Raw genomic sequence first — 15210 nt, 5'->3', positions numbered from 1 at the left:
GCAGCTTCCACTGGGGCTCACAGCACTGATCCCCAAACTACCACGGGATGAAAGGATGGAAGGCAGGGAGAGCCCATGCGGACCCCCAGCCCATGTCCCACAGTGACAGTGCACCGGGGACACACCGGTAGCCACAGTCCCAGCTCAGGGCTCGGTTTGGCAATGAATCGAGTGGCCTGGCGGGGGTGCGTTGGGCCCTCCTCGTCCTCGTCTTCATCCTCGTCCCCGTCACCAGGGGCCTTCCCGCACCCCCGCTCTGCCCGGGCCTTCCGCCGCGTGGCACCACAGACTACATTTCCCATGGCGCCTCGCGGCGGGGCATATGGGGAGGCGGGCCCAGCGCTGCTTGCGGGGTACGCCGGGAGTTGTAGTCCGGCGTCGCTGCAGCGCGGGCAGCGGGGCGCTGCCGGCAGCCATTACCGGGAGCGCGGAGCCGCCGCCGTCGCCTTGCCTCGCTCCGCGGCCCCGCCGCCGCACGGGGAGGGGCCGCCATGGCGGCGTAGCCTCGCCCCCGCCCGCCCCTTCCTCCCCGCTGCGGGCGCTGAAGGCGCGGCGGCGGTGCGGCCTAGCGCGAAGGGTGGATCCCCGGCCTCGCGTAGCGGCTGCTGCCCGCGAAGGGCCGCCCTCCCCGGGGCCATGTCCCTCGTGGCCTACGCCAGCAGCGAGGAGGACAGCGATGCGGAGGAGCCTGCGGGCGAGGAGGAGGAAGCCGCCGATTCTCCCCCAGCCGCCGCCGAGCAGCCTTCGTCCCGGGGGCTTTTCGCCGCGCTGCCCCCGCCCAGAGTCCCCGCGGTGCCCATGTCGTTCCTCATGGGCCCCCCGCCCACTGTGAGCGGCTTCGGCAGCCCCCCGGCGGGCCAGACTGGGGCCGAGAGCCCCCCCGAGCCGGCCGCCAGCGGGGACGGGGCCGCGGAGTCACCTCGGCCGAGGGGGCTCCTCCTGCCGCCCCCCAGGAACGCGACCACCGCCGCCTCCCCCCTCAGCCCGCCCCCCGCTGCCTCCCCCGGGGCGGGTTTGGGCCTCCCCAAGCCAAAGAAGAGGACGGAGCCGGTGCGGATTGCGGCGCCTGAGCTGCACAAGGGGGATGTGAGTATGGAACAAACCCCCTCCTTGAGCCCTTCGGGGGTGAAACCTCCCCCCGCGGGTCTCTTCTCTCGCTCTCTCACACCGAGGTACCGGGATCTATTGTTGTGTCATCCACGGGAAGATTTGTCCTGGCTGCCTGCCCTAATCCTAAAGCGCTTTGCAGAGTTAAACTGATATAGAAACCTTATTTATAATCATAATGCAGCCAAACCCAGATTATCTGCGCCCTTCTTTATTCTTGGAGTTAACGAGTTGATGATGTGAAGCTGCAGGGCGTTGTAGCTCAAAAAAGTATTTCGTTTGCTGTGCAGGTGATAGGTTTTTCAATCAGTTTATTGCTTATTTGTCTGAGGGCTTCAGGCGTCTTCCGAACTTTTAGGTGACCATTTCCTTCTCATTTTGTGTTGATTTTTTTGGGGTTTTTTGGGGGGTTTTTTTTGGTGATTACTGTGCCTTGCAGTCAGGGACAGTAGGGAAAGGCAGGTCCCTGTCCACCTGGTTTTTAAGTCAGGATCCCTGCTGATCAGGTTTCATCCTCTCCCCACTGCTCATTTCCTCTGGGACAGCACTGTCATAGAATCATGGAATGGTTTGGGTTGGAAAGGACCTTTAATGCTCATCTTGTTCCACTCCCCTGCCATGGGCAAGGACACCTTCCACTGTTCCAGGGTGCTCCAAGCCCTGTCCAACCTGGCCTTGGACACTTCCCAGGATGGGGCAGCCACAGCTTCTCTGGGCACCCTGTGCCAGGGCCTCATCACCCTCAGAGAAGAATTTTTTCCTAATATCCCATCTAAATCAGCACCTGGAATCCTGGAGTGGTTTGGGTTGGAAGAAATGCTTAAAAGTTGTCTTGTTCCACACTGTCCACAGACAGGGACACCTTCCACCAGACCAGGTTGCCTCAACCTGGCCTGTTGTCACTCATGTCACTGTTTTTGGTGTGACAGGAGTGCCTGTGGCTGTAGGAAGAGCTGAACTGGAAGCTTGGGGTCATTTCCATGGGGACAGGGTTGTTGAGGAAGGATTTATAAACAACGTCCTGGCAGTACTTTGGGGGAGCCCAGATGAAGTCAGTGTTGTTGCTTTGCTGGAAGAGTCTGTGGGGGTGGGGGGGTGGGGGAGGTGGTCATGGAAAGAGAGGGAGAGGACACAGGTTCTCCCTTCCTTCCTGGACCATCTTGCTCCTGATAACCATCCCAGTTTGGCAAATTCCAGACCCAGAGCTCTGGAGTATCAGCCTTTGGGACAGAGGGCTGAGGGATATCCCAGTCCCTCACAGCCACTTTTCACTTACCTGCTTGCAGCAGTGTGGTGTGATTCCAGACAGCTGGAATGCACAGGTTCCTGCTTTACCCTCTCTGGGCTCTGCTGTGTGGGCTCTGACCACACATTCTGCAGGTTGTCAGTGTAGGGCAAATGAATGTTGAAGGGACAAAAAGTATCTTAAACTGGAGCTGGTCTGAGCAGTTCCCACTTGGGATTCCTGGAGGTCCCTTGATCTGTGGCTGACGTCCTCAGTTGTTCCCTCTTTCTCCTTAAAATCTCTCCCATTGCTGTAGTTCATCCCCTGGAGATGATCCAGGGCAGTCACAGTGTCCCTTCTCTCCCAAACTGACAGGTGGGTTTACTGTCACTCCTAATGTTCTTTATTTATATACATTCCTTGTCTTTCCCTGGTTTATGATTTGGAGGTAAACTGGCTCAATCCCTCAATCCCTGTTGCCTCTTCTAAGCTCTCTGAGGAGCCATGAAATTAGGAAGATACTTAGGGCCTTTTCTGATGCCAACCAGGCTTTCCACTCAAACTTTAACTGGATATTTAGCAATTTCTGCATTATTGGGAACAATTCTCTGTATCCCTGCAGTGAACTTTACACCCTTTGTGTGGTTTGTGCTTCCCCTCCTGTAACTCTGTTGTCTGTCTCTCTGAAGGAGAGCCCTTACCTGTTGCTATGCACCTGCAGTTCTTCTCTGCCTTTGGGTTTATTTTCCGGGGATTTATTAACATAATTTTTTAGTTTAGCATCTCAGGTTGTGCTGAGCTCTGGTTTTCTCTCTCAGTCAGATTCAGAGGAAGATGAACCAGCAAAGAAAAAAAATACTCTTCAGGTAAATAACAGGGGCACTTGGTTAAACAAACAAACAAACAAAAAAAACCACCAAAAAGTGTTTGACTGTTACCAGTCTTGGGCTTGGGCTTATGTAAATCATCCACTTTTGGCTTTAGGGCTATTCCTGAAATCCCATGGGTTTTCAAGTGCTTTTTTTGGGCAATTGCACCAATTGAAATCTTGGCAAAAGAGGCATTAATTTGGGAATTGGGCAGATATTTGCAAGTACCACATTTCCCTTCAAAATCCCCCTGGCCTTTTGTGCAATGTATTCAGAGTAGTCAAGCAGCGGGAAGCCCACAAGAAGTGTTAGAATTGGGAGGATAATTGGCAGGAAGTCAGGAAAAGCAAATAATCTCACTCTTTTCTTTCTGTGCTGCATTTGTCCTGCATGGATGTCACCAGGGACGCAGCGAGGGCTCCGGCTTGTCCGCTTTGCTTCCTCAGCCCAAAAACATGACAGTGAAAGAGACCAATCGGTTACTCCTGCCCTATGCGTTCTCAAGGAAAGCAGGAGAAAACACCTCCGACTCCAGGCCTGCCAAGACCCCCAGCTCTTCTTCCAAAGCCAAACCCGTGCCCAAGCCGGCCGTGCCCACAACTCCGTCCCCGTCAGCGATCAAAGCTGCGGCCAAGAGTGCAGCGCTGCAGGTAACCAAACAGATCACCCAGGAGGAGGAGGACAGCGACGAGGAGGTGCAGCCAGAGAACTACTTCTCCTTGTCTGACAGGAGTGAGCCCAGTGCTGTGGGTGCCGAGCCCTACCTGTACCCCGGCACAGGGGGGTTGGAGGACCCTCCGCCCGGGACAGAGCCGGAGCCCCAGTTCCAGGACGCGGCCGCTAATGCCCCTCTGGAGTTCAAGACGGCTGCGGGCTCCAGCGGAGTTCAGCACAGCTGGGCACCCAAACCCGGCGAGGACTATGGCAGCCACCCCTATGGCCAGTTTCCCCCCGCCTACAGCGAGCCCGGGGCCTACTACCAGGTGGGTTCACTGGCTGGAGGTGAAGTGAGGGGCTCTGGACAGGTACTTGAGTGAATAGCTCAAGGTAGTTACTGAATCTAGTGTTTGTGAGCTGCCTGGGACACAGGGCAGGGAATCTGGTCCATGTGAGCTGCCTGGGACACAGGGCAGGGAATCTGGTCCATGTGAGCTGCCTGAGACACAGGGCAGGGAATCTGGTCCATGTGGACTGCCTGGGACACAGGGCAGGTAATCCAGCCTATGTGAGATACCTGGGATACGGGGCAGAGAATCCAGCCCAAGATACCTGGGACAGGGAGCCACAGCACTGGGCACAAGGGGATTCCCATGGCATGAGAGCTCCAGATGTTCTTTACTGGACAGATGTTTGACAGCTGCACTCGTGTGAAAATGCCCTGGATGTGCAGCTGCAGAGTCAGGGCTCACTGGAGGTGGTGTTTGAGCCCAGGTTGTTTCTAATAATTCATAGAATCCCAGACTGGTGTGGGTTGGAAGGAACCTTAAAGCCCATACAGTCCCAGCCTCTGCCATGGGCAGGGACACCTTCCATGATCCCAGGTTGCTCCAAGCCCTGTCCAACCTGGCACTGAGCACTTTAAGGGATGGAGCAGCCACAGCTCCTCTGGGCAACCTGTGTCAGGGCCTCATCACCCTCACAGGGATGAATTCCTTCCCAATATCCTATCTAATCCTGCCCTCTGGCAGCAGGAAGTTCTTCCGCCTTGTCCTGTCACTCCAGACGTTTGTGAAAAGTACCTCAAAGTGTTTGTGGGTTTGTTCCTCTGATGGAATCAGCCATGGGGCAGTCCCTGGCTTGGTGCCACTCCAGGAGTGCTCTCATAACAAACTGGTTTCCCTTTCCCTGCCAGGATTACTACAGCAGCGGGTACTACCCAGAGGTGGAACCAGCCCAGGCCCCACCACAGGAGACAAGCACCGACTCCTCCTTCATCGACGACGAAGCGGTTGGCACTTCATTGTCTGTCCCCCTGTGGAACTTTGCTTTGAGCTCTGCCAGAACACAGGACCTGCTTGGCAGCCATGGTCCTGCCCCCAGCACAGCCTGTGTTTCCAGTGGCTTAGGCTGGGTGGTTTTTCCAGGGGGCTTCGTGCTGTGTTATGAACACGTGTGGAGTTCCTCCCACAGTCTGCTGGGCTCTTGCTCCAGCTGGGCCTGCAGGCCTGATAAGTACAGAATAGAATCAATTGCTGAGGTTGGAAAAGGCTCCAGGACCATCAGGTGCAACCATTCCCCAACACTGCCAAGGCCACCACTAAACCATGTCCCCGAGTGCCACTTCCACATGGCTTTTAAATCCTTCTGGGGGTGGGGACTTCACTGCCCTGGGCAGCCTGTGCCAGGGCTGGACAACCCTCTGGGTGTAGAAATTTTCCCTACATCCAACCTAATCCTCCCCTGGCACAACTTGAGGCTATTTTCTCTTGTCCTGTCCCTTGCTCTCTGGGAGAAGAGCCCAACTTCCCACTGGCTGCACCCTCCTGTCAGGGAACTGTGCAGAGAATGTCCCCCCTGAGTCTCTTTTCCTCCAGGCTGAGCCCCCTCAGCCTCTCCTGGTGCTCCAGCCCCTTTCCCAGCTCTGTTAGCTTTTCTGGACACGCTCCAGCTCCTCAATCTCTTTCTTGTCGGGAGGAGCCCAAACTGACCCTCGGACTGGAGGTGCCTCAGCAGTGCCAGCTCAGGGGATGGGCGCTGCCCTTGTCTTGTGGCTACACTGTGGCTAGTGCAGACCAGGTGAATGTGTTGGCAGCAAAACTTGAGGTTCTTCTGTGGCTCTTAAATTGAGAGACTCAGGACTCCAAGGGTCTCCTGAGCAAGCCTGGAAGCAGTAGTAAGTGCTGTTTTCTGCACAGGAAAATGAGATGAGAACCTTCATGCTAAGTAGTTTTAGATACTCGGATGTATAGCAAGCTGAAATTCTCCAAAAGATCAAAACCCTGGCTAGAAAACTGTTGCTGTGCCTTGTGTCAGGTCAGTGTTGAGTGTAATTCCAGCTCTTCTGTTCTTCCTTCAGTTCAAGCGTCTGCAAGGCAAGCGGAATCGTGGGAGGGAAGAGATCAACTTTGTGGACATCAAAGGTGACGACCAGCTGAGCGGGGCCCAGCAGTGGCTGACCAAATCTTTGACAGAGGAGAAGACCATGAAGTCATTCAGCAAGGTGGGGTGGAGGGCGAGGGCTGTGGTTTGAGCCTCTGCTCAGTGCCCAGATCAGCTCCAGCTGGAGCTGTGTTAGATGCTGGGCAAGTCCCAGGGAGAGGAGCAAGGACTTGGTAAATAATGACATGTGAGAGATCAGTAGAGTTCTTCAAAACATGGCATGTGGGTGGAGAGGGCCAGCCAGGAAGTGCTTCAGCTGAATAAATCTGCAGTTTAATGGGGAACAAATGCTGCTTGGCATGACTGTGTGCAGGCCGTTGTCTTGGTTTGCTGTCCAGGGAAGCACCTCTCCAGGCTTAACACTTCACCTCTCTCTGCTTTCCAGAAAAAAGGAGATCAGCCCACAGGACAGCAAAGGAGAAAACACCAGATCACGTACCTGATCCATCAGGTGAGTGGCCTCCCTGTGGTGTATGAACTGATCCAGACAGAATTGCAGGGTTTGGTCTTGGCAACAAGGCTGGGGTGGTGGAGCTGCTCCTCCACCAGCTGGGGACCAGGGGCTGTCCCCAAGAACCCCCTGAGTCCTGGTGAGACCCAGTGGGGCCAGAGGTGAGTCCTGGCCCTGAGGGGGTCCCAGTCCTGAGCTTTCAGCTTTGCTTTGCCCTTCCTGCATGTTCCAAGGCCCTGGGATCCTGTCCTGGATTCCAGCCTGGGGTTGGCAAGTGGCTGCTGAGCCCATCCCCACGAGAAGCTGCTTTTCAGCATGAATGAAATGCCTGTGCATCCCAATTAATCCAGGCCTCTGTCAGGATGATTGTGCTAACTCCTGTAACGAGGCTTCTGGCTGAAGGGCTCCGTAATCCACGTGAGCAGGGCCGGAGGAGGCTGGAATGCTGCTGAGTCACTGAAATATGGAGGGTAACAGCATCATCTCCATCTCTGCAGGCCAAGGAGAGGGAACTGGAACTGAAAAACACATGGTCTGAAAACAAGCTCAGCAGACGGCAGACTCAAGCCAAATACGGATTCTGACACATCTGTCCTGCTTTTTGGCTGGCATCCCGAGTGACCTGCTGTGTCCAGTGTCTCCTGGTCTCCGGGAGATCAGCCAGGCCCCAGGATGGGGCTGCTCAGTGGGAGGGAGGGCACTGCATTCCCTGGCCTGGCAGGAAGAAGGGTCATTGCAAGCTGGTCCTGAAATTCCACCTGTAATCCTTCCCCTCCCTCATTGTAAACAATAATGTGGAAGGTTCCAATTAGCCAAGGACGGTCCCAAGGCACTGTAGGGAACGTGCTGGTTGTGAGGTTCCAGCTCCTGTCCTGAGGGAACAGACTGTGCCTCCTGACGCCAGACCCTTCAGCAGAGGCTCAATAAACTCCCAGTTCCCACTTTGCTCCTCTCTTGGACATTGAGAGTGTCATTTTCCTTTCTAAAACACGGTGAGTTCTAAGAGCAAGCCTGGCTTTGGAATTTTTATTTTGTCCTTACCTTTAAGAAGTCCTCACAGCTGTTTCCTCGTGTCCAGGCTGCTCCAGCACTCCTCTCATAACAATGATTTTGACGTCCTGGTTTTTAACTTGGTGTTTTTGCTCTGGGTTCCACAGCCTGAGCTGTGCTGAGGGGACACCCCTGTGCATGTCAGAGCGTGTGCCAGGGGAAGCACTACACCTGGAAGGGAGGTTCTCCTGCCCAGCACACTCAGGGCTTTGGGATACCCTGAGCCATATGTGCATGTATATTGTCCTTCCTTTTCCCCTCTCCTTCTCCCCTAACCCAAGGCCTACTGTCCTGACCCAGGCTGTTTTCAGACTCATCAAACTGAGTATTCCAGTGTCCCACGTGTGGCTGGCTGGGAGTGAGCTCCGCAGTTTCCTCTGGGCAGACAGAGGAGAGCTGCCAACTGTAGTTTTTCTTCCCAGCTTGTTTGTATCAATTTTGTTTCAATTAAGTGTTGACTTTACCCTCCTGGCTGGGAAAAGGAGACTGCCCAGCACCAACTTCTTCAAATTAAACTTTTTTTTTTAATTTAGGGAATTCTGTCAAGGTGATGTGACTGCAAATCCTGTGCAGCTCTGCTGGTCCAATCCACGGGTCCAAATCTCTATGGTATAACTTTGTGTTTCACCAAAACATGTGATGCCAAAGGGAGCAGAGGGCTGGCCTGGTTATTTAACTTATGTTCCCACCACTCCAGGTTTTATTTGTTTTAACCACAGTTCAAAAGACCAATATTTATTATTCTGGTAAGAACAACTCCCAAGAGGTGGTTTTTTTCTCCCATGTTACCTCTTAAAAACAGGCAAACCCCCATGACTGAAGTCTTTTCTTAGAACATTTTAAACTAATCTTGTTTTTAGTTTAGCTCCCTGTATATTTAGTACTTTGCAGAGCCTGTTTTGAGTATTTGAATTATCAGAATAAAGTTACTGTTGAGTAATTTATTTATATCTTGTATGTACAGTGAAGTACTCCCAGAAGAGGTTTGGTAAAGGTACATACCCCTGAACAAATCCACCCAGCCCTGTTTCCATCACAAGGGGTGCGGATCCTCATGCAGGTACCCTCTTGGTCTGGGGAATTTGCAGTGTAGAGCACAGCCTATGTGGGGGCTGGAACTGCAGGTTCCCCTTTCCATTTCCCATTGGGGTAATGGCTCAGGTTTAGCACTTAGGGAAGTTCCAAGGGCTTGTGTTCCACTTTTGACCTTTTAAGAGCAACGAAATTTAGGTTTGTGAAAAGTCAGAAGTGAATTTTCCCAGAGATAACACAGCTGTGATATCCCAGCCTTCCTTTTCCCTCTGAGCCAGGGCTTTGGCCATCCTGGCTCCCTGCTTCTGTTGAGCTGGGAGCACCACTGACACTGCCCAGCACCACTGTGGCTTGGTGCTGTTCCAGCCAGGGTTTATGCCCCATGGGACAGTGGTGTCATCCCAAATTTTGTGGCTGAGGAAGCAGGCAGGGCTTGGAGTGTTGGCTCCAGGCTGGGGAGGTTCAGCGTAGCCCTGGCTGTCGCCTCCGTCCAGTTTCTGGCTAATTTAATATCCAACTGGATGCACCAATTGTGCCAAACTCATCCCTGTTTTTCCTGTAACAGCCTTTTCCCCCTCATTTTATTAACAGAAGTCCCTTGGAATGTGTTCACAGGTATGGTAACCGTGCTCCCCCCTGTACTGTCCAACAGGGTTGGGAAGCTGGAAGAGCAGGGGCTCTCCGCGGAGCAGATTGGCATCACCAGCTGGGCCCAAGAGCAGCCTTGGACCCCTTCTCCTAGGGCCAAGGGCTTCCTGCAGTGAGATGGAGGCTGAGGTTCCTCCTGCCTGGGAGCCAGGTCATGTCCTGAGCCCACCTGTGCAGATGGCTTAGGGGCAGTCCCCAGGCAGCTGCTCATACACATTCTCGGCCGTGGTTTGCTGGTCCCTGTGTGTGCGCTGGCTGTACGCGGGGTCATCCAACTCCAGTGCAGGGTTCAGAATGACCTAAAGAATTCTCAGGGAGAGGGTGGATTTGAGAGCCAGGAAATAGCACAAAGTTGGTCTTTCACCCTCCCAGGCCTTGGCTTTGCTCGGGCCAGGAACCCAGTTTTTGCAAGGACCTGGAGTGACAGGACAAGGGGGAATGACTTCCCAGTGCCAGAGGGCAGAGTTAGGGATATTGGGAAGAAATTCGTCCCTGTGAGGGTGGGGAGGCCCTGGCACAGGGTGCCCAGAGGAGCTGTGGCTGGCTGCTCCATCCCTTGAAGTGCTCAGTGCCAGGTTGGACAGGGCTTGGAGCAACCTGGGATTATGGAAGGTGTCCCTGCTCATGGCACGGGGTGGAATGGGATGCGTTTCTTTCCAACCTGAACTGTTCCAGGTTTCCATACTCCTCCCTGTGCTCCTGGTATGGAGCAAACCCTGATCCCTCAGGCTCCGGGTTGCCTCACTCATGTTGGGACTGAGCTCTAGAGCAATGACCTGCCTTGGGGACCCACCTCTGTGCCTGTGCTGGAAGGTCCTCTGTCCTTTCTGTCTGTGCTGGGAGCAGCCGAGAGCTGCCTCCTCTTGCAGTCCTGGCTGGAAACGCTGCGGAAGAGCCGGTGGTGGGGCCGGGGCTTGGGGGGCAGCGTAGAAAAGGCGTTTTGGGGTGCCGTGGGGAGCCGAGCAGGTAGATCCTGCCGGGCCAGTGCCACTTCGGAGTAGATGTTCTCCTCGGGGCCGGCGCGGGGGCTCCGGCCCCGGGCCATGGCATAGAAGGGGATGGGCTCCTCGGGGGTGGGCTCCTCGGGCTCGCAGCGCGTGGGGGGGCTGGGGGCGATGTCCTCGCGGGGCTCGGCGTAGACGTGGAAACACATGAGCTGCTGGTACTTGGCCTCCTGGGGCTCGAGGCGGGCAGCTTCTTTGTGCACCTGGGCATAGGGAGCCTCGGGCGCTGCTGCGTTGCTGGAGGGGCTGTGCGGCCCCCGAACCGCGGCCCGGGAGCTGGTCTTGGGAGGGAGCGATGGCGGGGCGCTGAGAGCCTGGGGGAGAGATGAGGCAGGACGGAGGTGAGGGCTGGAAGTGGGTCCGTGGTGGCTGTGACTGTGTCCCCCCGCCTCGTGAGAACTGTGGCTCCTGTCCGCGGGAAAGCGCCTCTATTCCCTCTGCGCTATTACCTCACTGGCGGAGCCGCCCTCGGCTCTGAGGGTCACCAGGGACACAGTACTGTACTCCGGGAGCTTTGCTGGTGCTTCGCTCAGTGAGGAATGTGCAGCATCACTGCCAGCTGGGGGCTGTGTCCGTCCTCGGGGCTCGTCTTTCTGCAGGGAGAGCAGAGAGATGTCGGGATGGGTGCATGGTCAGGGCAGACCCAGCCGGGTGCTGGCCATGGGCTGGTTCCTTGCTCCTGGTAGCCAGGGTGGTTGTGGTTCCATCCCCAGTTTTTGTGATGCTTGGACTTCCCTTGGCTTTGGGAAAATCCCCCTGTCCATCCCCCAGCCGGAATGACTGCAGGGCTGCAGGGGCTCTCAGGGGCCAGGACCTCACCCATCCGCATGGCAGGGGCACGGTGAGGAACTCCTGGTACGGCGTGACAGGGGCCGTGGTGTGGTGCTGCAGCAGCTCGGCCAGCTCGGCGTGGGCACTGCGCTCCCCCAGGATCACGTATCGCCCGTCTGGCAGCTGGTCCAGGACAAAGTGCCGGCAGCGATCCCTGCCCCTGACAGGGGATGGGATGGGATGGGATGGGATGGGATTGGATGGGATGGGATGGGATGGGATGGGATGGGATGGGATGGGATGGGATGGGATGGGCATAGCAGCCAGGAGGGGACCGAGCTTGTCCCCTCCCTTCAGAGGGGTCCCTCACCTGTAGGAGAGGACAAAGCCGATGGTGCTCTCACTGAAGCGGACCAGGAAGCAGCCCAAGGGCTGATCCTGCAGCAGCTCCTCTGCCTCCCTGTGGGAAGGGATGCTGAGCCATTCAACCTCATCCTCTTCATGTGATCCAGGGATCCAGCTCCCTGTTTAGGAGCCTAGGGGTGGGTACACTGACCCTGTTCCCCACCTTGGCCTCCCCCTCACTCACCTCCGGCTGATGAAGCCGTGGAACCACTTTGGGAGCTTCCCCTCAGGCCCCAACCTCTGGGCTTGTGTCTGCTCAAACCACAGCCTTGTCCGGGCACGCAGGGCCACCCGGTCTGGCCACAGGTCACCTTCAGGCAGGGACTGGGCTGGTGGAGGTGACCAGAAGCCTGGAATGACCTGGAGGGAAGGGGCATCACCGGCAGCTCAGCTGAGGACATGTGCCAAGAATATTCCGCTCCCTGCATGGGGCTCCCAGTGTAGCCCATGAGGGCGCAACCCCTGAGAATGTGCGAGGGCTGGGATGGTGAGCAGGGCTCATGTCCACCCTTGTGTTCCCATGTCCTACCCTGCCGTGTCTGTTGTGGTGTCCTGGCAGCAGCTCTGCCCCCTGGGGCTGGATGGGGGTTGTGTTGGGTGCTGGCTTGGATCTGGCTGTGTTGTCCTCACCAAAAGGCTTGAAGGTGGTGAAGAGGGGACGGTCGTCATCCATGGGATCCCCTGTCCCAGGGAATGGGGAGAAAAAGGCTCAGGGCAGGGAGGTCTCTACTGCCTGTAGAGCACTGCAGAGTCTGGGGGGCTCCAAGACACCCCCTGCAGGCCCTGCTCTTACCAACAACCTGGGTAAGCATCACCTTCACCTTGTGTTCCCCAAGCTCAGGTTCATCACCCTGATCCACCCCCCAGGGAGACCACGCTGCACCTGCATGATGGGAAGAGACAGTGTCCTTGAGACCTCAGAGGAGAAAAGCCCTGAGGATAGTGATGTAGGTAGGGAGGAGCTGAGGAGAAAGCATGTGAATCCTTCAGCCCCTCTGAAGTCCCCAGTGTGTCAGGTCAGCCCTGGGTAAGGGAGGGAGAGGCTGAGCAGCTCCTGAGGGATCTTGAGCTTGACCCTGAGCTGCCAACACCCAGCAAAACAACGTTAATCCCCAGCAGATGCTCGAGGGGGTGGAAGATGCTGGGGCTGTTAGGATCTGGGAGGAAAAGCTGAGTCAGAGGAGTCAGCCGAGGTTTGTCTGAGAGGAAGGGGATCCAGCCACCAAGAAGGGCACCCCAGCTCCACCTTTAACCTATGGCTGTGCCCAGCCCAGCTCTGTGCCCCAGCAGGCAGGGGAAGATGAGGAAGGTGTTGACAAAGAGAGAAAACTTCCCAAACTGCAGTAACCCAGCTCAGGGAGTGCTGGGGAGGAGAATTCGGGACAGGTTCTGCCCAGGCATGGCCAGGCTCTGGGGACAATGCCACTGTCCCGAGCATGCCATGCATCCCCCAGCTGGATGGAGGTGCTGGGCAGGTGTGGTGGGCTCATCCCTACTCCCCCATCCCAGCACCTTGGCCTCAGTGGGGCAGCTCGGCAGGGTTTGCTCCCTGGGGCCTCTGAAACCCTGCACTCCTGAGGTGGGAACGAGTCTGATCAGTCTTGAAATGGGCTGAAAGCTTTGCTCTATGAGACATTTCCGGGCTGGACTTCCCCTTTTGGAGATGTAAGATCTGGTTGGAAGGGCTGGTGTGGGCAGGGGATCCCAACCCCTCTCTCTTCATCCCATCATCGTGCCCTTTGTCCTGCCTTTGTGCAGGGGGAGTGTTCCTGCACTGCCTGGTGCTGCCCTGTCCAGTGGCCCCTGCTCAGGGTTCACTCCTTGGCCTTGCTGCAAATCCAACCCCAGGCCCCAGCCCCAACCCCCAGCCCACACTCCTACCTCTGCGGGGCCACACAGGCCCTGGCTGTCTGCGGCCGAGGGGTGCAGGGGGACGGGTGGGGTGGGGCAGCACCGCTGCCCTGCCTGTGCTCTGCCTCTGCTGCCTGTGACAGGCAGGAAGCAGCAACCACAAGCTGCAAGAATCTTCATGTGATGGGGAGACGTCACAGGAAAGTGGCATGGTGGCCGTGGGGTGACACCCAGGTGACACCGGCAGCCTCGGGGCAGGCTGGGCTGTGGACAGGAGAGGACTCTGGCCACCTGCCCACCAGCACATCCAAGCCTGCAAAAGTGTCTTTGTCCCTCCTGTCTGCATCCTGGAACCTGGACTGCTGGGCATGGGGACAGCAGAGCTCAGTGGGGACAGCAGAGCTCGGTGAGGACAGGCTCACACCTTGAGCCAGGATTCAGTCCTGGCATGGTATAATCCAGCACCATTCCCCTTCCTCAGACGCTGGGTGCCAGAGCCAGAGGGAACAGCAGCTGATCTGCCAATGCTGTGGCTCTGCCACGTGTCTGTTGCCACTCTCGCCCCGGGTGGTGCCAGGCTCCAGCTGGACCCAGGGCCAGATCAGTGCCAACCTGGCTGCATCCCAGGGCTTGCATGGATTGGGAATTAGGACAAAGATTAGGGCTGGGTCCAGTTCATCCATCGCACCGGGAACAGAGATAGATGAGCCATGCAGTGGGTCCACAAACCCTGGGGTGGGTGCCTGGCGCCCCCCAGCAGCCCCTAGCATGCAGAGTGGTGCCAGCCCCGGTTCCCTCCACCTAAAAATACTCGTCCCTCCTTAAAACCTTCACAGCCTCACACATTTCCCCTCGCGGTGTCAGCCAGGCTTCCTGTTTGCAATCTTCACGGTCACATCGGAAGGGGGGAACCTCGGTGAGAGGGGCACTGTCTGCCAGCAGCTCATCCCACTGTGTCCCGACCGCTCTTCAAGCAGCTGAGGTTGGAACCACCAGGAACTGTTCCTACAGGCCTTTTTTGGCTCCTCTTCACAGCTGGGGGTGTTATCAAGAGCCCGCGGGAGGAGGAACGCAGAGCTTTTCTTGTCCTGCGCTGCTGTGGCCAGATCCTGCCCCAGCTCCCTGGGAATGCCACAACTGTGAGGCAGAGCCTGGCGCTGTCAGGGCTGCTGGAGGAAGGCTGGAGCTGGAGGTGAGGCGTCCCAGGTCCCCATGACATGCCAGGCTCAGGGGCTCTCTTGGTTGGGGGGTTTTGGGGTCCAGCGGGGCTTTTTGGAAGTTGGATGCTGACCTGGGAGCTCATTTTCTGGCAGCCAGTGCTGAGGCCAGGCTAGTTTTCCTGGTGAGTGGCTGCAGGATATGGTGGGACAGGACACTCTGCCCCCCTGCAGCCCACATGGGTCCAGTTCTGCATAGGAGTTCATCAGTTTCCACTGGGGCCTGAGGCCACCCGTGCCTCAGTTTCCCTCCTTTCAAAAACATCTCAGTGCAAGGGCGTGTCTGGCAAGGCATGGAGGAATCAGGTGCTTGTGTCCATCCCCAGGGGACAAACAGACACACTGTCCCCCCACAGACATGTCACATGGTCGGGGATGTTGGCCTGGCTTCAGCTGCAGCCGCCCCCGTGCACGTACCCACTCGGGGACCGGCCAGTTCCAGGCCGTGCCAGGGGCCAGCAGTGCCTGGCCGGGTGCCTCC

General features: G+C 56.8%; 2 protein-coding genes across 2 annotated transcripts; one reads left to right on the top strand and one right to left on the bottom strand.

The window, feature by feature from the left end:
* Positions 1–295: 295 nt before the first annotated feature.
* Positions 296–7703, top strand: PRCC (proline rich mitotic checkpoint control factor). Its single transcript, XM_083878894.1, has 7 exons — positions 296–1086; positions 3151–3198; positions 3606–4184; positions 5054–5149; positions 6218–6361; positions 6686–6751; positions 7249–7703. The coding sequence occupies exons 1-7, from the start codon at positions 301–303 to the stop codon at positions 7333–7335; spliced, it is 1806 nt and encodes a 601-aa protein (XP_083735020.1). The 5' UTR covers positions 296–300; the 3' UTR covers positions 7336–7703.
* Positions 7704–10379: 2676 nt separating this feature from the next.
* On the bottom strand, positions 10380–13643 carry SH2D2A (SH2 domain containing 2A; the record flags this gene model as incomplete). The annotated part of the gene is made up of 8 exons (XM_083878883.1): positions 13543–13643; positions 12455–12544; positions 12191–12342; positions 11846–12021; positions 11627–11716; positions 11134–11476; positions 10935–11078; positions 10380–10799 (listed from the first exon to the last, which is right to left on the bottom strand). Coding segments are annotated over exons 2-8 (1344 nt in total), but the record flags the coding sequence as incomplete, so codon positions are not given.
* Positions 13644–15210: the final 1567 nt, after the last annotated feature.

Source organism: Zosterops lateralis, assembly GCF_965231275.1.
Source record: "Zosterops lateralis genome assembly, chromosome: 27".
NCBI lineage: Eukaryota > Metazoa > Chordata > Aves > Passeriformes > Zosteropidae > Zosterops > Zosterops lateralis.
The sequence above is the reverse complement of the archived record's forward strand: the minus strand, read 5'-3'. Positions and strand labels throughout refer to the sequence as shown.

Excerpts from the sequence above, each read along its gene's own strand:
- PRCC (XM_083878894.1), top strand. The coding sequence starts at position 301 with ATGGCGCCTCGCGGCGGGGCATATGGGGAGGCGGGCCCAGCGCTGCTT. Across the intron at positions 5,150-6,217 it reads CCTTCATCGACGACGAAGCG|TTCAAGCGTCTGCAAGGCAA; the intron begins GTTGGCACTTCA and ends TTCTTCCTTCAG. Across the intron at positions 6,752-7,248 it reads TCACGTACCTGATCCATCAG|GCCAAGGAGAGGGAACTGGA; the intron begins GTGAGTGGCCTC and ends CCATCTCTGCAG.